Here is a 25,523-nt window from a genome sequence, read left to right as displayed (position 1 = left end):
ACCTGTTTGTAGATCTCCTGGGGAGAAATAATAGATCGAGGTCGTAGGATCACCCAGCGAGTACCTCTGAACGGAATCGTGTGGTATCCGGGTGGCAGTATGAAGAAATCGCGGCTCATGCACAATATTTGTATGGTGCTGTTTCACATGATACCGGCCTATATAATCGACGCTCTTATTTTCCTAGCCGGCTATAAGCCCATGTGAGTCCTTTCTCTTCGTACTTGGTACTTTGCCGATTAGTTAACGCGCGAAGGAAGAACCTCAGGCTTATTTGTTGATAACTTGTGTTCAGCATGTGTCGTGTGCAGCGTCGTATAAATAAAGGATTCGAAGTCTTCGAGTACTACGCCAATAATCAATGGGACTTTGAAAATTCGTACATAATCGATATAAGAGAAAAGTTGAACAGTCTGGAATTTAAGAAGTATCAATTGCACGGCAACGACATGGATATAGACGCGTATTTCGAAACTTGCATTCGAGCCGCCAGAGTCTACATTCTAAACGAGCCTCCGGAGACTCTGCCGGCCGCTCGTCGACATCTGAGAATGTAAGTTTGAAAGTGCATTTCACACAAACACCGATCTAACAATTTTCTCTTTTTCTTCCACAGCATGTACTGGGTGGACGTAATCGTGAAAACATTATTTTTCCTGTTTCTGTTTTACACCCTGGTAAATTCTAATGATTTTACTAGGACGATAGTTGTCGACAGTGCGACATACATCGCAAAAGCGTTAAAGTAACTCCTTTCACCTCTCTTTACAATCTTTCCTTTCTCCCGCGATATAATTTCTAACACATCGTCGAACCACGATTTCGTCTTTCCTATTGATCGCAAGGATCGTATCTAAATAAATTAAATTATCAGTGATTTATTACTTAATATCTAAAAGTCACGCCAGTGAGTCTCTTTGAATAATCCTATGTCTAATAAGAATATAAGAATAAAACATGAATAAAAATGTTATTCACATGATAAAAGACCGATTTTATTTTTTGTGAAAGAAAATTCTTTTACATTTTCTTAAACCGATTCCTGTACTGGTGGCTCGTAACCCTCTGGCCTGTCGATCTTGGAGCCGCTTTCCCCGACCTCCTCGCTCTTGTTACTACCCCCGTCTCCGTGCAATTCCAGCAATTTGCTCAGTTCGAAACGTGGCTTCTTCAATACTTTCACCTGATAAAATTTCAATTTGCTACAGCTCAACGTTTGTGGAAGAAAATCATAAAGTTTACAAAAAATACGATTTACTAATTATCTCTGTTAAAAAACACCGACATTAAAAAAAGAATTACAAACAAAAGATAAGAAAAAAGAATTATACGCTTGTGTACTCATAATCACCAAGGAGAATATAAAATACTAACCTTACGGATATAAACATCATGCAAAGGATAAATTCCCTGCGAAGCCTTCTCGATATCCTTGGCTGTGGCATCAGGAAGCAATTTGCTAACAACACCCTTTAGGTCGGTCTTAGTTACATCTTCTGTGATAGTTTCAACCATCTTTTGTCTAATTTTTTTTACCTAAGTGCAGTTACATGTTATATAGTACATAAAAATTAAAGCAAAAAATAAACGATATACCAGTAACATTTACAAAATGACCGGATAAATTGGGAATATTAAATACAGATTTTATTTAATCAGTGATTCTAATATTGCCATAGATATGAAACAATATACAAAGCTCAAGATTTTATATTTTAATCCAAAAATTTAGAATATCTCAGAAAGCACAAAAGACCTATTCAAGAATATTTATAAATGTTATGTGTAGCAAGTTCTTTTATCACTACATACTTGAACGTAAGTAGTGTGGTAAGTGACTGCATTGATATACGCAACATCTCTTTTCATTACAGTAAAGACTGTAATAAATGTGGATCTGCGTTTTGCGTGCAATTGAACTGGGTACAAACCTGTGCATGCTGAGCGTAGCAGGTCTTCCTTGTGCTAAGTTGATCTTTATTTGTGAAACCAATACAGAAAACTCGTAACAGATAACCATCTGTAGTTTTTACATCTACATTGGCTTCAATCAGTGTTTGCCACTTTTTTACCATTGACCGAAGCTTATCTGTTGTTAAATCCATGCCATGGAAATTGGTTAACACATTGCGCCCCTGAACATCTTCAGCAATCAACCTAAATTTGCGGAAGGATCTTTCCGCATCTTGGTCGCTCTGAAGATCCGCTAGAGATACTTCAAACACTCGGAACTTAAGACCCTCCGAGGCAATTTCTGTCAAAATAAAATTAATATTTACATTGTACATGTTGCTAAACAAAACAAGCAATTAGAAATACAAAACAAAGATATGCAATAAAAGGAAACTAATATAGCCAAAAAAGATTGAGATTTTTAATAGTTATACAAGAGTTTAAAAGTAGACATTCTTACTGGTGCCCTGAGTTCTATTAACCAAGGTTTTGCCCACCTGCCGGTTGGCAAACATTGATGGTGCCTTCACATCATACCAATCTTTACGTGTGAAAGGGTCCACACTGAAACAATATCATCACATGAAATAAAACACATACGATAAAACGCGCATGATGAAATATATTAATAATGAAACAATCATTGTGGAGATCAATCGCACGTATTTACAATATGCAGATTTTATAATTCACAGATCTCCGTGTTACCATGTTTTGCCATGTGTTATCTGACCTAACAGTGGTTAGTTTGCATTCACTCCAGGAATATTGAATTGTCAGAAATATTTAAAAAACAATAGACTGTTACATTGTTTTGCTGTCTTAAAATACAACATATTTGAAAATATATATATATATATAAAATATTGATCCACAGTACAATCATACAATGAGCGACGGCGTGTGAGGATCCAACATAACCAAAGGCATCACGCAAAACGGTAACTCAAAGACAAGCTTTTCACGAATATAGAGTACTTAGATATATCTTAAATAAAATATATTTTACTTACATCTTCTTTTTCACTCCTTTTTTTCCTCCTTTCGAGAGTCCCTTATTCTTCCCTACCGCCATGATTTAAGGCTCGTAGTTAAAAGGATCCTCGAGCCTCAAACAATAAAATCGTTAGACAGACTGTCTTCTTCTTCTTCTTCCAATATGGCACTGGCATAAATGGCATTGGCTAATGCTTACGGCCAGCGCCGTCCCGTTTAAGCGGCTTCCAGCCGCTGCATATAAACATGCCTTGTCGTTATAAAGTACGTATTATAATATAGTTATCAATATAAATTTTCAAATAAACTAAGGATTCTTCTTGATTCTTTTGCAAAACTGTCCCAAAAGTTTCCAATCAACTTCCCTATCTTCAAAAATAATATCTTCCATTTTTAATGTAGCAAGCGGGTAAGATGCCTCAGCGAAAAATAATCTCGTGCGGAGCTAATCCGCATCCCTTGCATTTTCGTTACACGATAATAGATGATCCACCGATTGTTTCTCCCGGCCGCAAAGATAAATGGGCGAATCGATGATTCCTTTTTGATGAAGATGCTGCCTTAGACGGACGTGAAAAGTCCGTAAACGACAAATCAGCGATATCGTGCTCCTTGATAAAGTCAGCGGCACACGGTACTTGTTTCGTGCTGGATTGCTTGCTGGATGAAAATACTGCGTTCTGATTGGTGCATTTCCATCCATCTTCGGAAATGTACCAATCACAACGCAATATTTTCATCCAGCAAGCAATCCAGCACGAAATGCCACTGGCTTAAGCCAGCCATATTTCTTGTACGCGAAAAGACCTTTTAAGCCCGTATCAGACTACGGATTGGGATTGAGTATTGGATTGAAATTTAACCAATCAGGAGTAAGTTTACTATACTTGAGATTATTTTCTCTTTTTCAATTGGTCAAATTTCAATCTAATCTCAATCCCAATCCATAATCTGATACGGGCTTTAGGGCCAGACCAAATGTAAAAGCTCACTTAGCGCTCAGTGAGCGGTTGTAGTACTGAATGCACCCATTATGTCATACCACCAATATTTTATTTCTCGCCTTTCGTTGTGAGTTATCGCGCAGATCTTTCTCGAATCGGGATGCGTCCCGAAAGTCATTAAAAAAATGTGACAACTTTTATGTCCACGGCTGTACATTTCTACTGTTCATTCGTTACTCAGGCTGCCTCCCCATGCGGCGTAAAAAGCGTATGCATAAACCGCGTTAGCCAATCAATTGTCTCAGCTGTTATACGCAAATCATATGAGATGAATGATTGGTTGTCGCAAGTTACGCATTACATTCGCTCCATGGGGAGCCAGCCTAAGGCTGCTTTCACATGGAGGTAAAATGCGTATGCATAACTTGCGACAACCAATCATTCATCTCAGCTATGGTTTTCGTATAACAGCGGAGACAATTGATTGGCTAATGCAGTTACGCATACGCTTTTTACGCCGCATGGGGAGCCAGCCGCATCCGATACTCAATTGTTGTGCAACTGTTGAGCTTCGTGAACGCACCCATTGATTACGTATGAAAAATAAACATCTGGGCATGCGTCATGTGAATAGTATAGAAGAGGTTGTAAATATATATATAATATAAGCTATATTAAAGAACGTCAAAAAGTATTAACAAGTGTGAAAAAGAAAAGAAAAACATTAATAATGCCAGCAAATTGCTGTATAATGAAATGTAAAAGTACGTGGGTGAAGAATTCTAAAATAAAATTTTATAGGTAAATATATCAATAAATAAGTTTTATTGATAGAGGAAACTGGGATTTGATATCAACATGATTTACTATAAATATCAAGAATCTGTTTAACTTGGAAAATTATAAGAAAAATATACACTATTAATTATAATATTTTGCATAATTTATTTTTAGAAGGTATAGACAATTTTATATTCAAACATATAAATTAGATGATATTTCTACTAACGTCAATTAAATTTTAACTTGAATTTAAGTTTTTGTCTAAATAAAATTTAGATTGTTATGATTTAACTGATTGTAGTAGAAATGGGTATATGAAACATTATCTTTTCCCATTATATATTGTATTTTTAAACTAATTTTTTAGATTCCCACTCCAAAATGAGATAATAATGAAATATTGGATTGCGGCTACAGGACGCAATAATTGGTCCCCATATGCAAATGCACGAATATGTAGTTTGCATTTTAAAGATACTGATTATCAGAATAATGTGGAGCACGTTAAAAGAAAACGTCTTAAACCTGATGTCATCCCAACACAAAATGTACATGTAAATATTTTGAACATGCTCCAGCAAAGTGCATTTGTTTTGCAAATGTTCGATCAAAATATTTCAAAAGAATTAGAGCAAGATGAAACATGTGAAATTGAGAAATGTAATTAAAATTTTTTATTTATCATATTAATATATTTATCATGATTTATATAGTTTGCATAAAAGTTGCAACATTTTCTTACAATATATTTATAAATACATAAAATTAGTAGTATTGTGAACATTAATGAATGATAATGTTTACAATTCTACTTATAAATTACCTTAGGTTACTTTTTTAAATCTTGTATTTAAGAATTAGACAATTCTTTCAAACTTCTCAAGATATGAACTTATGTACAGCTTTACACAACATATGCACAACTTACTGTTTTTAACTTTGCATGTTAAGAATGCAAAAAAATATTCAAGAAGATATCAACTTTCATGTAAATGATAATATATGAAATATTAAACCACAATTATTTAACATATATTATCATAACTTAACATATATATTATTAAATATTCTATATTCTAATGTCATTAATATACAATATATGATATATGTAGTAATGTTCAAAATAGTAAAAGTATTTATTATAGATGATAAAAATATAAATCAGACTCAAGAGGAAATTATGACTAAATGTAATAATAATGATACTTCAGCAAAGTTAAAATGTATGTATAAATGTACTTAAAAAGAAAAAAGTAATTATTTATATATGAATTATTTACTTATTAATTATTTATAACATATTACAGGTTTCAAATGTACATGTTATAATAGATTATTGAGTGAAAATGAACAATTAAGAAAGGAAATAGAAAAATTTTTTAAATCACAGGAGGAGCGTTTGAATCAGCAAGCAAGCATGTTTCATTCATTAATAATTCACAAAGAAACTATATTAAAAGAGAAATTGAAAATAGCTAGGAATAAAAATAAAACTTTAAATAAAAATATACAGCAGAAAGGAAAAAAATATTACAAAGCTAAAAATACTTATACATTTAAAGGACAAAAATATTTAAGAGAATGATGCTATTTTTAGATTTATAAACAAATTTGAGAATCTATTAATCTCCTTATTATACTAAAAGAGAAAAAAACAAGTATTCACAGGTGCTGTTATTGTGAAGAGGCAAAATAGTTATTATTATCATGATTTGTGTAGTTTGCATAAAAGTTGGAATATTTTCTTACAATATATTTATGAATACATAAAATTAGTAATATTGTGAACATTAATGAATGATAATGTTTATAATTCTACTTATAAATTATTTTAGATTTAGATTTAGATTAGACTTATAAATTACTTTAGATTACTTTTTTAAATCTTGTATTTAAGAATTAGACAATTCTTTCAAACTTCTCAACACAACTTTACACAACTTATGCACAACTTACTGTTGTTAACTTTGCATGTTAAGAATACCATCAAAAAAGATATCAACTTTCATGTAAATGATAATTGTATATGTGTATATGTGAATTATTATGTAAATAATATATGTAAATAATAATATATGTGATAAATTGTATATGTGAAATATTAAACCACAATTATTTAACATATATTATCATATATGTATTCTTATTCCCCTAAAACCTGTGGTTATTGTAGACACTAGTCCTTTTTTATTTTATCGCTTTAACACAGTAAAAATAAATGTTTTGATACATAAATTAAGTATTAAGTAATATTATTATGTATTATATATTAAATAATATTGAACATATTAAATATTTATCTTTAAAATAATTATTAAAATTAGCATAACAAAATGTTTAAATATTGAAAAAACTTATTTGAAAAACTTATTTTCAAAGTGTTTTAAATATTCTTTTCTTATTTCTATTTGCAAAATTAAGATAAATTGAAATTGCTTTTATTAAGTAAATTACATTTTTATAATTTGATACTTGATATAAAAAAAATGAATTTTAACAATATCTTATTAAGATAATTAAAAAGCAACATTTACAACAAATATTTGCATAAATTGGATATTTGACTTTTACTTTCGGATCGTCATTTGTTAAAATTAGCTTCTAATGCAGGCGTTGATTACAAGGAATTTATAAGTGGTGCATATTTCATTAATAAAATAGGAAAATACTACTTAATTATATATTTTCCAAAACAAATTCATTTTTAAACTTAAGAATCGTTTGAGTAGTCAAGTCGAGACGTGGATTGGCTATCGCGATATTCCCTAGATAAAAAGTAACTTCGTATTCAAGATAAGGTAGTAGTCGTAAAAAATTGACCATTCATAGTTGATTATTCTCTTCACCATCGACATCACCGCAAAACTTAATGTGAGTTTTTCATGTAAATTAAATGTTTCTAAAAAAATACTAGAATATTCGAGTTACCATTGGTTCGTCTTAATCGCTGAGTGCTTCAAAAAGGATCGAATAGCGTGCCAAGCTGTTTTGCTGTTGAACGCATCGTTGGTCAATCAATGTGATTACATTCGTTTATGGGCCGTATTCATAGTCCGGTCTTATATTTAAGATCGTTTTAAATTCATCTTCAGATGCTGTATAGATCATTTCATTGGCTACAGAATATCTGAACGTAAACTCAAGACGGTCTTAAATATAAGATCCGATACCTATAAGTATCATCAACATTTGCTTCATGTTATACGTTATCGTATTTCTAAGTTTTTAAGATTTGTTCCGATAAAATACATTTCGTTTATTGTATCTTTTATGAAATTTTATCGAATATATCATTGTGCAGTTTGATTATATCGTTGCGTATCAGATTCATTACGCATATGTGTAGTTGGGAATGAAGTTTACGATTATGAATTTCATATTATGTCCTTGATCATAATTTCGTCATAATTAATTAATCTTCATTATTCATGTCTGAATATATAATTTGAATATACAACTGATTTAATTAGCGAATAAATATGAGAATTTCCGAACACAAACAGAACGTACCGAGAGGAAGATAGATAGCTCTCTCTCTCTCTCTCTCTCTCTCTTTCGACAAAGAGAGGGAGCAAGAGTGGAAGAAAGTAGAGAGAGCTAGAAGGAGCTGATGACTATTAGTTGACTTCAGTATGCTCGGGAGTTTTGGTTTTGTAATGAATTGTCGTTTATTTTTTTTTCCGAACACAAATGCACGAGCTACTGCTTGCGTTCTTCCATAATAGTCTCCGTGTGGCAAATGAAATTACGTGCTTTCCATAGCATGTATCATCACTCGACTGCTCATCGAAAGGTTCTCTTCCATTAATTGGCCTACATAATCGTACTGACAATTATGAATTTGCAAACGCTTTTCCAAGACTTCAATCCAAGGTAATTCTTACATTTACTTGATACGATCATTCCGGACTCGCGACCAATTCTATGACAGCATATTACTCATGACCCAAGTATATAAGTATGAATATTGTGTCAATATAAATTTCAGCAAATTTCTAGTACATTCGTGCTTAATGATATTTACATCTCTATTCGCACTTCGATTGGATGGCTTCATAGAATGGAGTTACTGGTCAATATTCAGTCCAATATGGTTCTGGAAAGGTATGGTTATTTTGGGCGCTGTAGTAGGAAGCTATGTCTGGTGGAGACATCCGCATGCGAGATTAGAAGGAGATGCCTATGTACATTATAAGGCAATGTTGATCACCTTGGCATTACATTTAATTCTACTGATGTTTGAATTATTAGTATGCGACAAGTTAGAGTCTGAAAGACATTTGTGGATACTTGTATTCATCCCTTTGATATTTATCTCAATAGTATCAATTGCTGTAAGTAATTGTTCTTTTTCATAACTTCTTAATGATTTTTAAATACTACTGATGAGATTATGTCGACGAATATTCTCAAGCTTTATCTTTGCAATTTAGGTTTGCATATGGGCTGTAAAACACGACCGGTCATTTGAGCTCGAATTATTTTGTGCAGTGAATGTGTTACAGTTCATTTTTCTGGCGTTAAGATTAGATAATTTTATAACATGGAGTTGGGAGGTTGTATTTGTGCCACTGTGGGCACTTCTTTGCTTGTCATTGGTGGCTGTTTTATATGCAATAGTATTTGCTGCCGTTTTACTAAGAACACCTCAGATCAATGCCCGACAGAGGCGGACCTCATTGAATTCAGCATTAGCATACACGTTTCTTGTTGTTCCCATCTTAGTGTTCCAGGTATTAGCATCATCTTGTATCTGAGTGTTACTATGTGAATCTAGATCAATTAAATATTCTCTAAAAATTATATCGCTAATGATTTAGTAATTCTTGTGTTCTGCTTTAGGTTCTGCTAGCAAACAAATTGGATGGAGATATTTCATTGAATTATACAACAGTTGCAATGCCACTGCTTGTATCGCATATGACCCTTATTTTTATGTCCTTTGGTGCAAAGGGTGGCAATAGATGTAAGAAATAATCTTATAGATTACTATTTTAATAATACTTTGTAGTGATGTATCAGTTTTTTTTTTATATTATATGGAACACCTTTTCACTATTAATTTTAATTGACATGTATGAAATCTTTGTTTAGGGTGGTTTGGTATCAGAAAGGACTTTTGTCACTTTCTGCTGGGTTTATGTCCGTTGCTTCAGGAATATGGTAATATTTCGTATCAACCGAGGGACGAACGAGATCAGCCACCATCTGAGCCAATGATTTCGGAAAAAGGTGAAAAGCTCATTAAGAAAATCGACCTAATGAAACCTGTTGTGCCTATAATCTCTATAGACATGCCCGACTGATTGGTTTGAAGCAGGTATTTGTCTTGGGAATTTCTCCTCCTTTCTGTCCATGATAAATGTGATATGTGTGACAGAGTGAACTCTGAATTGGTATTGCATTTTGTACGTCTGATATTTTGCAGGGTTTACTCGGATATTTTATAAGTGTTATTCCCAACACAATTGGCTTATACAGAAGCCGGATATCGTGTGTAAAACAAGCAGGTAGTCGTCTAAATGTTAAGCGCGCATAATTAATTTAGTAAGTTAAATAAATATTTAAATATAACGAAGGAAAGTATTTGTTTGACGTGAATATACGCAATCAGCTCATCGTTTAGACTTTGCTTTGCTCTTAGGCCTTATTAATCAAAGAGACGGAATTATGCAGATATGTGTGTCAGCTGGGATATAAGACTGAGCATCTCGCATCTCTAGCATTGTTGGAACGTTGAAGAAATGTGGGGAGAAAAAGAAGCGTGGAAAAAGAAAGCGAGTATATTTAGGCAAGCAGTGTTGCTGTTAAAACGTTGCTGGACATCGTAATATTGAATGCCCGATCATTTATTATGTTACAATGTAGAAATAATGTACAGACTGTTATATCGCAATAACATCACATACACACACACACACACACACACACACACAATATATATATATATATATATATATATATACATATATGATATCATGAATATTGAATATTATACAAGTCTACCGTATGCGCGACAACGGCGAGCAACTGCTGGTAACATTGTTATTTTATATACATAATACATGCATATACATACATATACATGGCGTATGTATGTATGTATATATATATATATAAATATATATATATATATATATAACACTTAAAAATACTATTATAATCTAATAAAGTTTCTATTTTTTGGTATCAACGGCAAAACGATGAATTAATTTCTACGATACTGTTAATTCGAAGTATCTGTATAGCAATATCGCAATACGTATGGTATATATTGAGATGTATATAGCATAATAAATTCGTAAATATACACACATATGTGTATATATATATATATATCTCGATATTGTCTCTCCGAGACTCTGTGTTACAACGATCCAAGTATTTTGTGTTTAACAGCCTTACTACGGATTATTACTACGAGCGTTACAAACATTACAAACATGTGAACAATTATGTGCATTGTGGCTGTTTCGTCCGGTGTTCCAAGATCTTGTAATTTTTGTAACTTGTACAGAATAATCTGTGAGAAATAGAATAGTACGTCGTGAAACACTCTCTGTCTTCTCGATGTGTGTCTCGTTTGCGACTGCGAGCTCTCTTTTCTGTCATGGGACTGAAACCTCTCTTCGCTCACTCCTCAGGGCTCCGGTCACCATAACGGCACGTATTCCGGCACCCATGTCCGACCAAGGAGCGACGACACGTTCGCCGACACTCCGGTGATGTCGAATTCAGCGTCTTCTATCAGCGACATCTCCACCACGTACAGCGCCTGAAGACGACGCGCGCAGAGCGCGACGAATCTCGCCAACCCGGAACAGCTGCGCGACAGGATGAAGAGAGCTGTCATCATTGCTTTTCATCGGTGTATCTCTTTTCTTTTTAATACAAAAAAGGACACGAATTTCAAATCGGCATCGGTATGCGTGTGCGTACATACGTAACTTCGCAGTCGCCCAAGCCGACGGCGCTGAGCTGCGCGCAATTCTTAGCTATCGAGATCAAGAAGCGATCGATCGGACCGGACTCGTAAGCGGCGATCACTAGTTCTATCAGCCGTGGGCACTGCTCGCTGATTCGCGATATCGTCGCCTGCGACGGCGCGTCGCCTAAGTAGAGATGCGTCACGGGGAAGTGCGGCGTAAATAACAATCTTTCATCGTCCTCGTCAGCCATGTAAGACAATCTGCCAAAGCGAAAGAGGAAGTGCAGCTTTCTAGAGTCTCTCTGTGCGCCTCGCACACCGCGTCTCGGTTATCCTTTTGCCCGACTTCTCAGAGCGTTTACTTTTCTTTACAGTTTCTCTCGAGACTTTTATCTCTACCGACTTCTCCTGAGACTGTCGACTTTCATCGACAGTCTTCCGACTCAACGACTCTCCTCATTGTCACCTTACGCTTTTACTTACAGTATGACGTTCATATTGGGTAGACGATTCGAAAACACAGACCACGCTTTGTCGCTGATGTATGGAAGGGGCCTAGTTTCCGGGTGCGCTTCTATTCGCAGGGTCTCCAGGTGGATTTGTTTCACCGAGCATAGCGCTAAGAGCAACTCGTCGCTCAATAACGAGTATGATATGGACAATTCGCGGAGGCGTCGGCAGTAGTCAGTCAGAACGAAGATCCCTGAAACATGTCGGTGAATGATTCTCGGTTTGTCTCAATCCGTGCGAAATTTATTCAGCGTTTAATTTACTTCATTATTTTCACTGTATTTTGCCTCGTCTGTGATGACGACGAGATACATAATCGGTTTACCTTCAGCCGACAACCGCTGCGAGCCTCTGACCCGTAGAAGATGCAACGTCTTGCACCTCCTGTCGTCGTCGCCGTCGCCATCACGATGTTGCTCCCTTCTTCTCGCCTTGGAGATCGTCACCGCGGACTTGAATCGCTCGCCGTCGAGATCGACGAAGTCGTGAGGAACGAATCCTGCCGCGTTCATCACCGCGAACATTCGCTCTTAATCTATATCACTGTTCCCGCCGCCGCTGCTTCAACGTTGTGTTCGATCCCGCGCTAGAGTCGCGAGGCACTATAAATCGAGGACGTGCGAAACTCGGCGCCCTGCAGCGAGAATATTCGCGAGACGATTTCGAGAAACTGGTGTCACGTCCTTTCGCTCCATCGAAGACCACGTTCTTCCGCGAAACGGTCGGTCTGTCACGTCGCGACGCTGCTAGGAAAAAGCGAAAGGAACTCGCGGAAGTGGGGACTAGGGCAGACACGCGAGGATAGGTGCGTTAAGTAAAAGTAAAATCGCGAAGAAAAGGGTCAAGGACTTCGAGATCTCCGAGTCTGAGGGACTCGCTGCGTCGTGGTTGCACGCGTTGCTCACGTGTGCCGCATATCGCGAAGAGGTAACACTGCGTGAGGACACAAACACCTTCCTCGGCGGAGGAGAGCAATTCACAGAACATCGGTTGTCCTGAGCTCATCAAGGATGAGCTCAGGACCTCTAGACATTTTGGACGCGTTCAGGATGATACTCTGTGGTGTCTAATGCTGTGTGGGGGCATCTTCTTTTCGAGAAAGATAGTCCATCTTGCGTGCTACGATTAATTCCACCAGACTGCGCCGAGGAGCTTCCTTTCAAGCTCTTTCAGTCTTAGATTTTAAGACTGAAATGTAAGAATGTCAATACATCGGATGGAAATTACACGTCTCGAAGATGCAGAAAAATGATAACTTGTAAAAATTTGTAATAACCCAGACAGCTCAAATTCCTAAAAGATTTTTTAAACACTTTTCAAAGACCTCCAGAGGAGGGAAAAAATGAAACGTGTCTTTTGGGCACATCCTTGAGGTACTTTTTAAAAAAGTTTGTGCTGTCTGAAGAATTTCCAGGAACATAATCTCCACTTTTTAGGTATATACACATACACACATCACAGGTTCCTCCATGTGTAAAATTTTCAACACCAGCTACACACTTGTAGTCTCCTATGCTACGTAAGCAGTCTGAAAATTTCTCAGCCTAACAATGAAAGAAAATTTCTTTTGCTGTGAAATACGTTTTATTTTTCAATATATATAATCTCCTGAAACTTCAATACATTTATTCCAACGTTTCTCCAATAATTCAATACCATTATTAAAGTGTGATTCCGGAAGATCTGCAAAATATCCATCCACGGCTGCAACAGCCTCGTCATTTGATGTAAAACACTTTCCAGCCAGGAATTTCTTCAGGTTTGGAAACAGATAATAGTCAGAGGGAGCCAAATCTGGTGAATATGCTGGATGTTCAAGCAATTCGTACTTTAATTCGTTGAATTTTGCCATTGTCAAAACACTTGTGTGAACACGTGCATTGTTTTGATGGAAAATGATTCCTTTCTTCTTTAAAGCAGGTCTTTTCTCACAAATTTTTGCATCCAATAGATCCAAAAGGTTACAATAATATTCAGAGTTAATTGTTTTACCTTTCTGAAGATAATCGATCAACAAAACACCTTTGTAATCCCAAAAAACTGTTGCCATAACCTTTCCTGCTGATGGAACTGTCTTTGCCTTCTTTGGTGCACTTCCACCAGTTTCAATCCATTGCTTCGACTGTTCTTTTTGCTCTGGTGTATAGTGGTGGATCCAAGTTTCATTAACAGTTATGAAACGACGCTTGAAATCCATTTTATTTTGCTTAAAACGATCCAAACACGCTTGAGAAATACGCATTCGAATGCGCTTTTGGTCAATTGTTAGCAAATGCGGCACCCATGTTGTATAAAGCTTTTTCATATGTAATTCATCATGCAAAATATTTCCAATTCGTTCTTTTGAGATGTCTATGGCCTCAGCTATTTCACGCATTTTCACTCGTCGATCATCTAACACCATATCGTGGACTTGGTGAATGTTTTGTGGTGTTGTAGCAGTTTTTGGACGACGTCCTCCGCGTGGATCATCTTCGAGGCTTGTACGACCAGATTTAAAAAGAGCAGCCCATTTTTTCACAGTGGAAAGTGAAGGTGATGCATCCTTATACACTCTCAATAATTTCGGATGAATTTCTGTTGGTGTTAAACCACCCAAAACAAAGAATTTAATCACTGCAAGATATTCAATTTTTTCCATTTTCCAAAAGACAATGACACGTCAATATTAAACTGGTGCTACTCTACTCGAATGACTACTTGACAGATCGAAATAAAATATTTCATGGGTTCATATCAGGAATGCCACTTTCCAATACAATTATAGTTTGACAGTTTTTAATGCCATCTAGGTGTCAGGCCGAGAAGTTTTCAGACTGGCCTCGTAAGAGAGCACAGCGTGAGATTTCTCGTTTGCGAAAAATTATGATTTTATATAATATTCTTCAAGAAAGTGGCGAGATTTTCGCTCCTCTTTTCTTCTCTTTACGACGAAGCGACGAAGTTTCTTAGGCACCGCAGTGTCTTTCTCTCGTATTAAATAGCGTCGTTACAGCTTGTGCCGACTATTTACTTGCTTATTTATTAACAACTCGTTCCTTTCACCGGTCGTTGCACGTGCTGTCGAGCTCACGTGCCGTTGCGGGTCACGTGTGTCTGCCTGCGCCTTTCATACGCGTTACCTTCTTTATGTGCTGAAACGTCGGCAACTGGCACACATACTTTATTCCATTTACTCGGGGCCATGCGGCCCCGATTCCTTGATGATTCTGCCGTTCGGAGAAGAATGCTATGAGAAGACATAAATAACATGATATTAATATTATAAGATTAATTTGTGCATTTGCAGACTACAAAATTCTTTCAGAGTTGCGAAAAAACCACTCGATACCTGCACTCGACGTTGAAGCAAATAATTTGATAATCGCGCACAAGGAAGAAGGTGAATAAATCGGTATATGAAGTTCGTTGGAATGAGAAGTGAACACAAAAAATGCGATATAAAAGACGATTTTTTTCCATGCAGAGAAGTATTTTCGGAATTTATGAATACTCGTAAGTAATGTCTGTATACATTCACAATTGGAAAGAGATTACATTTTAAATCGGAGGCAGAGAGCCTGTTCTTTTACTTAAGTTAAGGTTATGTCTAGACGTTTGGATTTCAGCTGAACAATTCAGATTTCATCGTCTATGTTCGAAAAACTGTATGGGTAACAATAAAAATATTTAGATTATTAAATTATTGCTCCCCAATCAATCGACGCATTATTCAAAAAATATACTTTTGCAGATTACATTTTCAGTTTCTTTTTTTCCTTTCGTTTTCAACTTTGAGTATGTATAAAAAATCTATTTTTCATAAAGAATATTAAATTTTACTTTTCGCGACAGTTATTTGGCGCTTTCAGGCCGGTATTCATAGTCAGATCTTATATTTAAGACTATCTTAAGTTTACTTTCAGATACCTCATAGCCCATGAAATGTATGAATTTGTACATGAAATGAATTTGTACAGCATCTAAAGATAAACTTAAGACGGTCTTAAATATAAAATCCGACTACGAATATCGGTCTATGTCTATGCTTGAGCCTATCAAAACTTGTGACCTGTTGACGCATGCGTAGGACGTTGCGGAGGGATTAAATGCTCCCAACATTGGCGGGAGGTTATTCATCCGGCGTTCCAAAATCTATCGAGAAAGTATTACGGCTGAGTCACGGTATATACACGTGTACCTAGATGAGACACCCATGATTCTGCAAACGTTTTAAGGAGAAATTCAAGTCCGTCAACGACGCCCGCGACAAAGTCGTTGCACGGTAACCTGAATTTACAATTTTTCTATTTGGTTGTGTATCCGCGCGGACAGATTGTTACGGTATGGCTGATATGGGCCTAAGTTTAGATGACATAATTAAAAAGTCGAAGTCATCAGGAATGCGAGGCAGAGGAGGGTAAGACAAAGTCCGGCTGAACAGTTGACTGGACTCGTATTAGCGTTACTCTCTCTTTGCGGATTTCTAACCCTCGCAGTCGCGTTTTCCACGAGAGAGAGAGAGGGAGGAATTTTGTCACTTTCATGTTAAAATCGCCCCTTATCGGATTTTTCGCTCGGCCTGTCTTATTCGATGGTCTCGCTGCGAAATCACCGGTAATTAATCATGCGAGAAATTGCGGCTTTTGCATCTGATGCAGGTGCAAGGAAACTTTGTCCTTTGAATTTTGTTAACCCTTGCACGATACTTTTCGTACAGATTGCTCAAGGAAAACCAAGTCAGATTTACAAAATGTCGCGAAGACACGTTCGTTGCTTCGTCTACATAGTATTCCGTCGCTGAGTACTGAAGATAGGGCCGATGAAAGCCGAAGGACGTCGGTCAAGTTCCATTCATTAACATTTATGTTAATTTCTTATGAATGCAGGATACGCAGGGGTGTCGGTAGAGGCGCACGGGCGAATGGCTTTATAAGAGGACGTGGTTCGTCGCATGTAGTTACGGATGCACGGTTCAAGATAATACAGAAGAACCGTGAGAAGTTGACAGATGCCAGGGACAAACTGGCAGAGATAGCGAAGCAGAGTGACGCCAGACTCAAGTTAGACAAGATTCGTGCATCTCAATATAAGAAGATAGATGCACAGCTCTCAGGGATATCACGCAAGACTGGTAGAAATGGCAGACTTTCGCTGTCAACTAATAAAGCTCCGCCTATGATGCCACATGTATTACCACCGAGTGTACCGAACAATTATATACCACAGGTAGTGGTGGGCTATAGACCACCTCCTATGTCTGATTCACATTACTTGGGAGATATGAACATGGATTATAACGATGGTAAACCACAAAGAGGTCAATCTGGAAATTTGTTCCGCACACATGTGCTTTTTTACTTGAGAATGCTTGGATGTGGGGATTAAGTACTCTGGTAATGTTAGTTCGCTTATGTTGACCTATATTTCCAGATTATCTAATGGAGTCCTCTTCACTGAGGAGAACTGTCAGTAACGAGTACGCTCCGACACCGCCGCCTCCACCTCCTGTGTTCAATATTAAGCCGAGTTCTCCTTATACCTGGGTGAAGCCTACAAGCAGTAACGCAACTAGAATCTCGTCTCGGAAATCTGAGATGGAGAGAGAGCGAGAAAGGCAACGAGATTACAAAATGATGGCCACAATGGTTGGTAATTTTATGGGAAAAGATCAATTCTTCTCATAGAGATGTTCTATGTTGTACTCTTATGATTTTTTATCGGTCTGAAATATCACTGTTTCTTCACCGCAGAGGAAAACTGCTTCCCCTCCATACAAGGAAGACTGGAGTTTTGGTACAAAATCGAGGTAACGATTCGCGACAGTCTTGCAATCAAGTATATACAGGGTGGCCCCGGAATGGAGACGGAAACAATTCTAATAGGAATTACAATCTCTCAAGAGTAGATTGTACAGCATTCTGTGCAATTACGACAGCTGAATGTTACCTGTATTCATGTTATTTAGGACTAGCTAACTTTTTAAGGAAGCATTCCTCAACCCATGCTTATAGGAAACTATTTGTTCAGAATTAAATTTCCTATAAAATCTCAGTTTGATTTGAACGTTCGGGGCCAGCCTGTATTGCATTGTAAAGAATTGGCCAATCGAGTAACACGTTTTGCGTGACTATTTGCAGAACGATCCTAGCAGAAGAAACAACGGATTCCAAGTATTATGATTCCAGAAGTCTTCGAGAAGTAGGGATTAAATCGCGTTTGGACTCGTCTCCCAATAAGCCCAGAACCATGGGAGTCTTGTCTCGACCAAAAGCGAGCTCCAGCTCGTCGACGCAATCGACAGGATATCGAATCGTGGTGTCCAACTTGCAAGCGAACGTTACGCAAGAGGATATCAAGGTAGCACACGATAGACAAGGCCTCATGCACATTAGTAGTTCCTAGAGTGCGTCGTGATAATGAGAGATCGTTCTCACGATTGCCTTGTAGGAGTTATTCGAAGACGTGGGAGAACTGCTCGTGTCGAGATTGGTGCGTCCTGGCACGGCGGAAGTAATCTACAAGACTCTGAAGGATGCGACTAAGGCAGTTGAGACTTATCACAATCGACAGTTGGACGGCCATCCTATGAAATGCCTTCTTGTTAATCCACGACCGAAAAATAATCCGACTGGCCCGGCTGTTCGTTCTCTCACGGAGTAAGTAACAAAATCCTTCTACATGCGACGGAGTTTATCGAATGTTGAGAATCCTGTGGCAGATGAGATCCAAAACGTGAACTCGGTTATATTTTGCCGAGCATCGCGCGAAACCGCGCGTGTAATCCTTCATACGAGGTCTGGTTCGGAAAGAGTATCCGACCTATGACTATATACATATATATATATGTGTGTGTGTGTGTGTGTGTGTCTGGATCTATTATAAAGTCTTCTCCTTTTGGAGGAACCTTTGAGTATCCTTGTGAGTATCCTCGCCAAACGACGCTGCTTCAGAGTCCTTCGGTCGACGCTTGTACGCAGTAGAAGAAAATGCGACGACGCAACTGCAGGTTATTCTGTTCCATAGAGCCGAGTTCAAAAATTCAGAAAGTGGGAGCAGCGCTAGGAAAAAAGGTTGTAGCTTCCAAAGGAGAATGTCCTTTGACATAAGTCGCCATTGCGTGATCTAGCAGCTCTTTTCTCTTTATATAACGTAAGGTCGGATATTTTCCGGACAGACCTCATATATCTGATACATCTGCAAAAAGGACCTACATGAATAGTCGTTCAAACTTGAAACTTGTCTCAAGCGAGACTCAGATTTGAATTTAGAGTCAGAGAGATGTGAATTTTTTCGTTGAATTACAAATATAACGTTACACGTATATGACTCAACTGAAAATGTCTCTCGTGAGGCAAGCTTCAACCTGAAGTGACTATTAACACGTATCTGAGGCTTTAAATTAGTCGAAGGGAGGTGCAGCCAAACTTCTTTCGTCACCCCACGATATCTTCTTCTCTGCAGATCGAGGCGCAGCGTCAGCTCGAGTTATGTACAGCCGAGTTTAGGAGCGGTGCATCGCGCGCTATTCGACGACTCTTAATCAAGTGCATCTCTCCGGATATAAATCAATATTAAAAAATAAAATTTATGTATATGTAATGGACCTCTTACACGCGAATACATACATACACACATATCCACACACTCACACGCATACATATACACAGGTATAAGTTTAATTGCTTCAAAGTTTAGAAGCGGAGAATATAGGCGAGACACGAAGCGACAGGGAACACGGCTGTTTGCGCTTTTTCGTGCGTGCGCTTATGCGCCTTCGAATCCAAATCTGAATTGCAATTATATTAATAAACTTGTACCATTTATTATCACTGTATAATGAAAGGCAGATCTACACGATCGGCCAACGCTGGAACGCTCGCGTGTTAGATTTTTATGATCTTCCTAGGAAAGATCTTCTTTACAATTTTGTGTACTCCTTGATTGTTCTTTCGTTATCTCAGACACATGTAACGTTTACGTTCTTATCCACAATACATTGTATACATTTTTATCGACTATATATATACGCACTTACTGAACTGTCTGTCGCATAGAATGATGGGAAAACCGCGGCGCGTTCTAGTGTTGCAATATAGGAAAAAACTTATATTAGTAAAATGGTCAAAAAATTAGATGAACGACAGGTGCAAGTTGCTTCTTGTATATTTAATATAACGGAATAAAACGGTATTCATTCATCCAGCGACTCTGTCGTCGATGTCTCTTTCAGGCGCGCGGTCGATCCTTGAGCGAACGTTGACGAGTTTGCGGACACGATCGGCCCCCGGCGCGAGTGACATTTGTAGTTTTAAGTTTTTAGAGAAAAAGGAAAGAGAAGTGACATGGACGGACGGACACATGCATTATTCCGAAAAATCGAAACCCAGATAGTTTCCCGATAGAAGTCCTGCCGAAATCCCCAAATACCGAAACAGTATCGCGGGATAAAGGACAATCTCGGCGGAGTTGTGCTTCAGGAGATTGTTTCAGTATTCGGAACTCAGTGTTTTGCGATTTTCCCGTTTAGAAAATGCTCGCATTCTTGAAATTTCGATACATTCTTCTTTCGGGACAGTGTGCGTCTACTGAACAGAGAACCCAGGGAAGACGATATAATTAGCTCGACAGCCCGCACAGAAATTTTGTCCTTACGTAGCTACGTGTATAATCTTAAGTCTGATCGTACATGTCCAGATGAAGAAAGAAAGATCGCTGTCGAGTAGAAGAGCACTGTCTCCAACGCGAATGTGCATAATTATGATTACATCATACCGGCCGTGGATCCGAGTGAGGGGCGCATAATGAGAAAGGGAATAGCGACTTGAGATACGATAAAGAATTTATTTATTTATACATAAAACGATCACAATATTCATACCTACAAAATACAAAAGCTAACACACCACGCATGCTGCTGCTGCCGACATGCACTACGAGTCTCACACCCCTGCGGGTATAGTAGGCGTATATTATCGAGAAGTAGTACGAGTTTCGGAGACGGAAGTTCGTATTTTGACACGGAGAATAAATGGCACATAAATAAGTTCTCCTCTTCTCCGTAAACGAGACTACGAGACGGCACCATCATGCTGCGGCGCGACCCGGGCCGCTGATTAACGCGCTGTCGCGCGTTAGCTCCCAGGTTCGAGCGACGAGCGCGTGAGGAGCAAGGGAGGAGGAAGGGTGGGAGATGAACGCCCGAACCGGAAGCCGAAGGCCCGGATATCGCAGCGACCAGTGCCCGCGTCGTACCGCTGCACGTCGTCGATTATTTACATCAAGTACGAAACAATACTGAATTTCACTGCTTTATTTATTTGTTGTGTGTACGTGTGTCTGTCCCTCTGTATACGTGTGTGTGTGTGTGTGTGTGTGTGTGTGTGTGTGTGTGTGTACGCGTGTACATTGGCCTTCAAGATGGTCGGGACATTTTTTTCTGGATACAATGCGGGACGCAGCCGGTGTGGCCTGATTCCCGGAAATCAAGTTCTCTCATTGGACAGCTGCTGCACTTGGGATCGTTAGATTAGAAATCTGAAAAATCTGGAGAGACTCGAAACGGAATGAAAGTTATCAACATTATGACTTCCCTCTCAGGGAGCGCGATGCAAGTGTAACTTGATACGTATTGCAGACTACACACTTCCGTTGTGGTTTTCCACTCTCACTTCCAGAGCGAGAGAAACTGCCGTATCGACGAGATGTTACCGCGAGCCAGAGTTTACCAGGGGACGAAAGTGAGGAATGCTTAACAATCTGAAGATTTTGGACCTTGGACGCTGGACGTTGAACGTCGCGGTGAAATCTGGCAGTGTCCCAGCTGTGCTCCAGACTGCATCCGGAGCAGAATGTCGAGACGATTCTCAGAGCCAATGTATGCGCGCGCGTGTGTGTGTGTGTGTGTATGTGTGTGTGTGTGTGTGTGTGTGTGTGTTGCGTCCGGAGGATACTTAGCGACATGTGCGCTCAGCTAAAGTCGAAGATTACAATCGGAGGACAAGGCGCGAGAGTACAAAACTCCAGCGCGAGTCGCTCGCCTATGCGCACGGCCGCCGCGCTCTCCGACTGCGAGGTCGCGTCTGCGGCTATGATTTAACTCCTACGATGGTGATGATGATTATGATGATTGGCTTTGGGCTTGTTGGGCGTGCGCAGCACCTCCGCGTACGACATTTCCAAGCGCTTGAGTCGGGCCACTTCCTCGGACGCGCTGCTAGGCTTGTACTCGCTGTACTCGCTGTAGTTGTTGCGCAGTTGCTGCTGCTGCTGCTGCTGCTGCTGTTGCTGCTCGCTGGAGCCGCGGCCATAGCCGTGTTGCTGTCTCCTGTCCCTCGAGCGGTTGGAGTAGTTGGCGTTGTGGTGGCCGTTCCACAGCCCGTTGCCGTCCGGCTCGGCGAAGTTGAACGGCTTGTATCTCCTGCGGCCACCGCCGTTGGCCTTCGGTGGCACGAACTTCGGGTTCGTCGTGGGGATGACGTCCGGTGTGGTCGGACGGTCGTTGCAGTGCGCCTTCTTCGCGGCGTTCTTCTTCGCCGAGGACTTCTTGCGGACGTGCACGTTGATGGACAGGTAGTCCAGCCTGGTGGCGTGGTGAGCCGACCGTGGTTGGCCCCCCGCGGCTTTAGGCTTGTTGTCATTCTTCGTATTGTTGGCTGGGCTGACGGGCTGCACCCTGAACACCGGCTCTGAGACCACGGACGACACGACGGAGGACATGACGCTCTGATTGTCGTCGGTCGTCTCGCTGTGCAGATCCTCCTGAGTGGTCGATGACTCGGCCGGCAGTTGCGACGTCGCGCTGGAGTCGTCCAATAACGGCAGCTTCTCGCCCTCGTCCTTCGCCTCGGCCGCCCGCTTCAGCACGCTGAAGATCTCGCTGAAGAGCTGCCGGTACTCCGGCGTCTTGCGGAACCTGCTCTCGAACGGGCTGTTGTCGTCGTAGATGCTGAACTTGCAGTCCTCGCCGTCGGCGATCGAGCACAGGAACGAGCCCGGCCTGCCGTCCGTCTGCGTCGCTTTGTTGCTCGTCTCGTCCGAGAAGCCCGACGACGACGTCTCCGCCTCGGAGAAGTCCGTCGGCGTGGCGGAGAAGCTCTTCTTGCCGGGCGCGTCCGCCTTGGCGCGCGTCGCACCCTTGGCCGCCCCCGGCTCCGCGGCGACCTCGGACGCCGCCTCCGTCGCGCCGGGGCAGAAGTTGTTGAACTCGCCGGACATCTCCAGCTCCTCCTGCAGCGACATGCATGCCGCCGGGTTGCTAGCGGGATCCTTGCGGCGGGGTTGACAGTGTCTCTGCACCTCCAGCAAGGCCTGATACTTCTCCACTAGGACCCGGTACGGATTGGCGCTGTCCAGCTCGTCCGCGTCCTCGTTCTTGCTGCCTGCCGTGTTGTCCTGTGTGCAGGCAATTAACCAGTGTGTGCAATTGGAAACTATGCAACGCGCTGTGTGCGGCGGACGATACGGGCGTTACGCTTCGACTCTAAACGAAACCCGCGTGTTTTCTCTCTTTCTCTCTCTCTCTCTCTCTCTCTCTCTCTCTCTCTCTCTCTCTCTTGCTCTTTTTTTTTCTCTCTGGGTATCATTCTCGTTTTCACTTGCGTTTGTGCGTTTATACGTGCGCCGGACTCGAGATCGGGGGAAATTCATTCGCACGTGTGTGTGTGTGTGTAGCGACGAAAGTGATCGGCACTTGAATTTTCCCGCAACGCGGGTCTTTCTCTCTCTCTCTCTCTCTCTCTCTCTCTCTCTTCCTTGTTTCTACCTCTCTCTTTCTCTCTGTTTCTGTCTCTTTCTTCCCGGCACGAGTCTCATCGGCGACTCTTTTCGTTTTACCTGAGCTCTCTGTATACTTGCATTATATATGTGTGTGTGTGTGTGTGTGTGTGTGTGTGCGCGTGTATGTGTGTGCGTATGTGTGTGTGTATTAGTGAATCGTTAGAAATCGTGTTAGTACGACCTAAGTATACACGAGACGTTGCGCAGAAACGGTGCACACAGCTGGAAGCAGAAGAGCGGAGGACCTGCCAGATTTATAGGATATCAAGAAGAGAGCACACAACAAGAGTTCCGTGAGAAAACGTGTTTTTATTCACTTGTAGCATCTTATAAATCTGGCACTTATACATTGTACAAAGTAATCGGACAGAGTAATTCGACTAGACACAGAGTAATTCCAATCACAAGGGCTCAGCCGCGCTCAAGTGTAACTCGAACTATGTAACATACGTGGACAACGGCGACGTGTAAGCACAAGTATATTTACATCTACATACGTCAGAGACACTCTTTCTCTCTCTCTTTCTCTCTCTCTCTCTCCTGATATCGGCGAGAAGCTATCAGCAAGTGAGTGCAACACGATCCCCGGTAATCTTTGGAGGTTCATCGATCAACTTGCCACGATCAATGTGCCAATGTGGGAACAGTCGCGAGATTAATCGGACAGCTGATATAAATCCAACACCACATGATACAATAACGCAAATCTAAGTTCTACAGCCGCGGTAAACACGCGCGCGCGCGCGCGCGTTCGAGAGAGATCGCTCGTTATTACTCGCGAGCATAAAAAAGGGCAACCGACCCTTCTGAATCCGAAGTATAATCGATATACAATCGCGCGAATAAAAACGAATAAAACAATCGGACATCCACCGCTCGTATCAATCGTGCAACCAGAAGAAGAAAAGAGAAACCAAACCTTGGTGCAACGTTAATCAATCAATGGACGAAATCAAAATCAAACGTAAAACCCTCCCCCCTCCCCCCTAACCGTCCCCCTAACGCGAGAGAGCCGCAACAGACATTTTCTCGTCCCTGGTTAATAAAATCTACGCGTATCCTGCGCACATCAGCATGCTGGATTCAAGCGAAGACTGCGAGGGACGCGCATGCGCATGCGCGCGCGCGCGCGCGCGCGCGGAGCATGCAGCTTTCCGCCGCCCCCTCTCGTCTCGTTTCTTTTTTTTTTTTAAAGCATCTTTAGCTTCTGACGTAGTATAGGCAGCAAGACTTTCCGGAAGTTGAGCAACGGTATTCGGAAGGGTGCGAGCATAATCGGGACGACGCAGCGGTCTCGAATTCTCCGGCCGGCCGCGGCGAGAAAATAAAACGACAACAACAACGGCACTTTCCACATACAAGTGAACATCCTCCACAACAGCGAACTACACCGTTTACGTTCTGCCTTTGGCTTGGATTTTGCAAACTTTGTCGTCTCCTAAAGGCAGATAAAAGAGCGATTACTGCGTGCGTGCGTGCGTGCGTGCGTGCGAGCGAGCGAGCGGTCGTTCTTTGTTTGTTTTTCGACAGTTCGGTTCCGAGTTTCCCTTCGCGGTTTCCGCGCGCATGCGCGCGGGCACAATCGAGTCCCCCCCCTCCCCGCCCCGAGGGAGAAGCGACACACGGCGAAAGCAACGGACTCGGAAGAGCAG

General features: G+C 40.4%; 7 protein-coding genes across 19 annotated transcripts in view; 4 read left to right on the top strand and 3 right to left on the bottom strand.

Moving 5' to 3' along the window:
- Nucleotides 1-982, top strand: part of LOC105192593 (putative fatty acyl-CoA reductase CG5065) — an 8,782-nt gene extending 7,800 nt beyond the window's left edge. For both annotated transcript variants that reach the window (XM_011156830.3, XM_011156831.3), the window contains exons 7-9: nucleotides 13-203; nucleotides 296-553; nucleotides 617-982. In XM_011156830.3, the coding sequence (XP_011155132.1) occupies nucleotides 13-203; nucleotides 296-553; nucleotides 617-749 (582 nt within the window). In that variant the 3' untranslated portion in view covers nucleotides 750-982. The remainder of the gene's footprint in view (nucleotides 1-12; nucleotides 204-295; nucleotides 554-616) is intronic.
- RpS3A (ribosomal protein S3A) lies at nucleotides 974-25,523 on the bottom strand. Of its 2 annotated transcripts, none has more exons than XM_011156833.3 (7): nucleotides 25,512-25,523; nucleotides 19,628-19,629; nucleotides 2,967-3,037; nucleotides 2,414-2,517; nucleotides 1,932-2,254; nucleotides 1,375-1,536; nucleotides 974-1,183 (listed from the first exon to the last, which is right to left on the bottom strand). In XM_011156833.3, the coding sequence occupies exons 3-7, from the start codon at nucleotides 3,026-3,028 to the stop codon at nucleotides 1,031-1,033; spliced, it is 804 nt and encodes a 267-aa protein (XP_011155135.1). In that variant the 5' UTR covers nucleotides 3,029-3,037; nucleotides 19,628-19,629; nucleotides 25,512-25,523; the 3' UTR covers nucleotides 974-1,030. The 2 variants fall into 2 exon arrangements, with proteins under 2 accessions (XP_011155135.1, XP_025159518.1); XM_025303733.1 differs by lacking the exon at nucleotides 19,628-19,629 and adding an exon at nucleotides 13,250-13,253 and having other exon boundaries at nucleotides 25,512-25,522.
- LOC105192615 (THAP domain-containing protein 2) lies at nucleotides 4,314-6,485 on the top strand. Of its 2 annotated transcripts, none has more exons than XM_019840137.2 (4): nucleotides 4,314-4,694; nucleotides 5,044-5,336; nucleotides 5,822-5,899; nucleotides 5,984-6,485. In XM_019840137.2, the coding sequence occupies exons 1-4, from the start codon at nucleotides 4,624-4,626 to the stop codon at nucleotides 6,259-6,261; spliced, it is 720 nt and encodes a 239-aa protein (XP_019695696.2). In that variant the 5' UTR covers nucleotides 4,314-4,623; the 3' UTR covers nucleotides 6,262-6,485. The 2 variants fall into 2 exon arrangements, with proteins under 2 accessions (XP_019695696.2, XP_025159519.1); XM_025303734.1 differs by lacking the exon at nucleotides 4,314-4,694 and adding an exon at nucleotides 4,821-4,850.
- Nucleotides 8,188-11,231, top strand: LOC105192596 (transmembrane protein 185A). 6 transcript variants are annotated; one of them, XM_011156840.3, is made up of 8 exons: nucleotides 8,191-8,549; nucleotides 8,665-8,780; nucleotides 8,928-9,010; nucleotides 9,110-9,409; nucleotides 9,519-9,642; nucleotides 9,771-9,996; nucleotides 10,105-10,186; nucleotides 10,321-11,231. In XM_011156840.3, the coding sequence occupies exons 1-6, from the start codon at nucleotides 8,512-8,514 to the stop codon at nucleotides 9,980-9,982; spliced, it is 873 nt and encodes a 290-aa protein (XP_011155142.1). In that variant the 5' UTR covers nucleotides 8,191-8,511; the 3' UTR covers nucleotides 9,983-9,996; nucleotides 10,105-10,186; nucleotides 10,321-11,231. The 6 variants fall into 6 exon arrangements, with proteins under 6 accessions (XP_011155140.1, XP_011155137.1, XP_025159517.1 ...); XM_011156838.3 differs by having other exon boundaries at nucleotides 8,188-8,549; nucleotides 8,665-9,010; nucleotides 10,353-11,231; XM_011156835.3 differs by having other exon boundaries at nucleotides 8,188-8,549; nucleotides 8,665-9,010.
- On the bottom strand, nucleotides 11,281-12,638 carry LOC105192595 (F-box/LRR-repeat protein 21). The gene is made up of 4 exons (XM_011156834.3): nucleotides 12,440-12,638; nucleotides 12,088-12,307; nucleotides 11,620-11,865; nucleotides 11,281-11,500 (listed from the first exon to the last, which is right to left on the bottom strand). The coding sequence occupies exons 1-4, from the start codon at nucleotides 12,636-12,638 to the stop codon at nucleotides 11,329-11,331; spliced, it is 837 nt and encodes a 278-aa protein (XP_011155136.1). The 3' UTR covers nucleotides 11,281-11,328.
- Nucleotides 16,325-20,294, top strand: LOC105192600 (uncharacterized). 3 transcript variants are annotated; one of them, XM_011156845.3, is made up of 7 exons: nucleotides 16,325-16,513; nucleotides 16,983-17,413; nucleotides 17,527-17,741; nucleotides 17,847-17,902; nucleotides 18,234-18,453; nucleotides 18,544-18,752; nucleotides 19,558-20,294. In XM_011156845.3, exons 1-7 carry the CDS (start codon nucleotides 16,440-16,442, stop codon nucleotides 19,634-19,636), a joined length of 1,284 nt encoding a protein of 427 aa, XP_011155147.1. In that variant the 5' UTR covers nucleotides 16,325-16,439; the 3' UTR covers nucleotides 19,637-20,294. The 3 variants fall into 3 exon arrangements, with proteins under 3 accessions (XP_011155147.1, XP_011155148.1, XP_011155149.1); XM_011156846.3 differs by having other exon boundaries at nucleotides 16,440-16,513; nucleotides 16,983-17,398; XM_011156847.3 differs by lacking the exon at nucleotides 16,325-16,513 and adding an exon at nucleotides 16,550-16,710.
- The window catches only part of centrocortin (cerebellar degeneration-related protein 2-like), a 51,928-nt gene continuing 47,868 nt past the window's right edge, over nucleotides 21,464-25,523 (bottom strand). For all 3 annotated transcript variants that reach the window (XM_011156843.3, XM_011156844.3, XM_011156842.3), the window contains exon 7: nucleotides 21,464-23,487. In XM_011156843.3, the coding sequence (XP_011155145.1) occupies nucleotides 22,189-23,487 (1,299 nt within the window). In that variant the 3' untranslated portion in view covers nucleotides 21,464-22,188. The remainder of the gene's footprint in view (nucleotides 23,488-25,523) is intronic.

Source organism: Harpegnathos saltator, unplaced genomic scaffold, assembly GCF_003227715.2.
Source record: "Harpegnathos saltator strain DR-91 unplaced genomic scaffold, Hsal_v8.6 scaffold569, whole genome shotgun sequence".
Lineage (NCBI taxonomy): Eukaryota > Metazoa > Arthropoda > Insecta > Hymenoptera > Formicidae > Harpegnathos > Harpegnathos saltator.
This window is presented reverse-complemented; position numbering and strand designations above follow the sequence as displayed.

Bases quoted from the DNA above. Each gene is read 5' to 3' on its own strand.
- LOC105192600 (XM_011156845.3), top strand. From the start codon at position 16,440: ATGGCTGATATGGGCCTAAGTTTAGATGACATAATTAAAAAGTCGAAG. The intron at 16,514-16,982 runs GTAAGACAAAGT...TTATGAATGCAG, and splicing joins GGAATGCGAGGCAGAGGAGG to GATACGCAGGGGTGTCGGTA. The intron at 17,414-17,526 runs GTCAATCTGGAA...CTATATTTCCAG, and splicing joins CGATGGTAAACCACAAAGAG to ATTATCTAATGGAGTCCTCT.
- RpS3A (XM_011156833.3), bottom strand. From the start codon at position 3,028: ATGGCGGTAGGGAAGAATAAGGGACTCTCGAAAGGAGGAAAAAAAGGA. The intron at 2,518-2,966 runs GTAAGTAAAATA...ATATTGTTTCAG, and splicing joins AAAGGAGTGAAAAAGAAGAT to TGTGGACCCTTTCACACGTA. The intron at 2,255-2,413 runs GTAAGAATGTCT...TTATTTTGACAG, and splicing joins TAATAGAACTCAGGGCACCA to AAATTGCCTCGGAGGGTCTT.
- LOC105192596 (XM_011156838.3), top strand. From the start codon at position 8,512: ATGAATTTGCAAACGCTTTTCCAAGACTTCAATCCAAG. The intron at 9,410-9,518 runs GTATTAGCATCA...GTTCTGCTTTAG, and splicing joins TTCCCATCTTAGTGTTCCAG to GTTCTGCTAGCAAACAAATT. The intron at 9,643-9,770 runs GTAAGAAATAAT...ATCTTTGTTTAG, and splicing joins TGCAAAGGGTGGCAATAGAT to GGTGGTTTGGTATCAGAAAG.
- LOC105192595 (XM_011156834.3), bottom strand. From the start codon at position 12,638: ATGTTCGCGGTGATGAACGCGGCAGGATTCGTTCCTCACGACTTCGTC. The intron at 12,308-12,439 runs GTAAACCGATTA...GACATGTTTCAG, and splicing joins GCAGCGGTTGTCGGCTGAAG to GGATCTTCGTTCTGACTGAC. The intron at 11,501-11,619 runs GTATGTACGCAC...CCTGTCGCGCAG, and splicing joins TTGGGCGACTGCGAAGTTAC to CTGTTCCGGGTTGGCGAGAT.
- LOC105192615 (XM_019840137.2), top strand. From the start codon at position 4,624: ATGCCAGCAAATTGCTGTATAATGAAATGTAAAAGTACGTGGGTGAAG. The intron at 5,337-5,821 runs GTAATTAAAATT...TATTTATTATAG, and splicing joins AACATGTGAAATTGAGAAAT to ATGATAAAAATATAAATCAG. The intron at 5,900-5,983 runs GTATGTATAAAT...AACATATTACAG, and splicing joins TACTTCAGCAAAGTTAAAAT to GTTTCAAATGTACATGTTAT.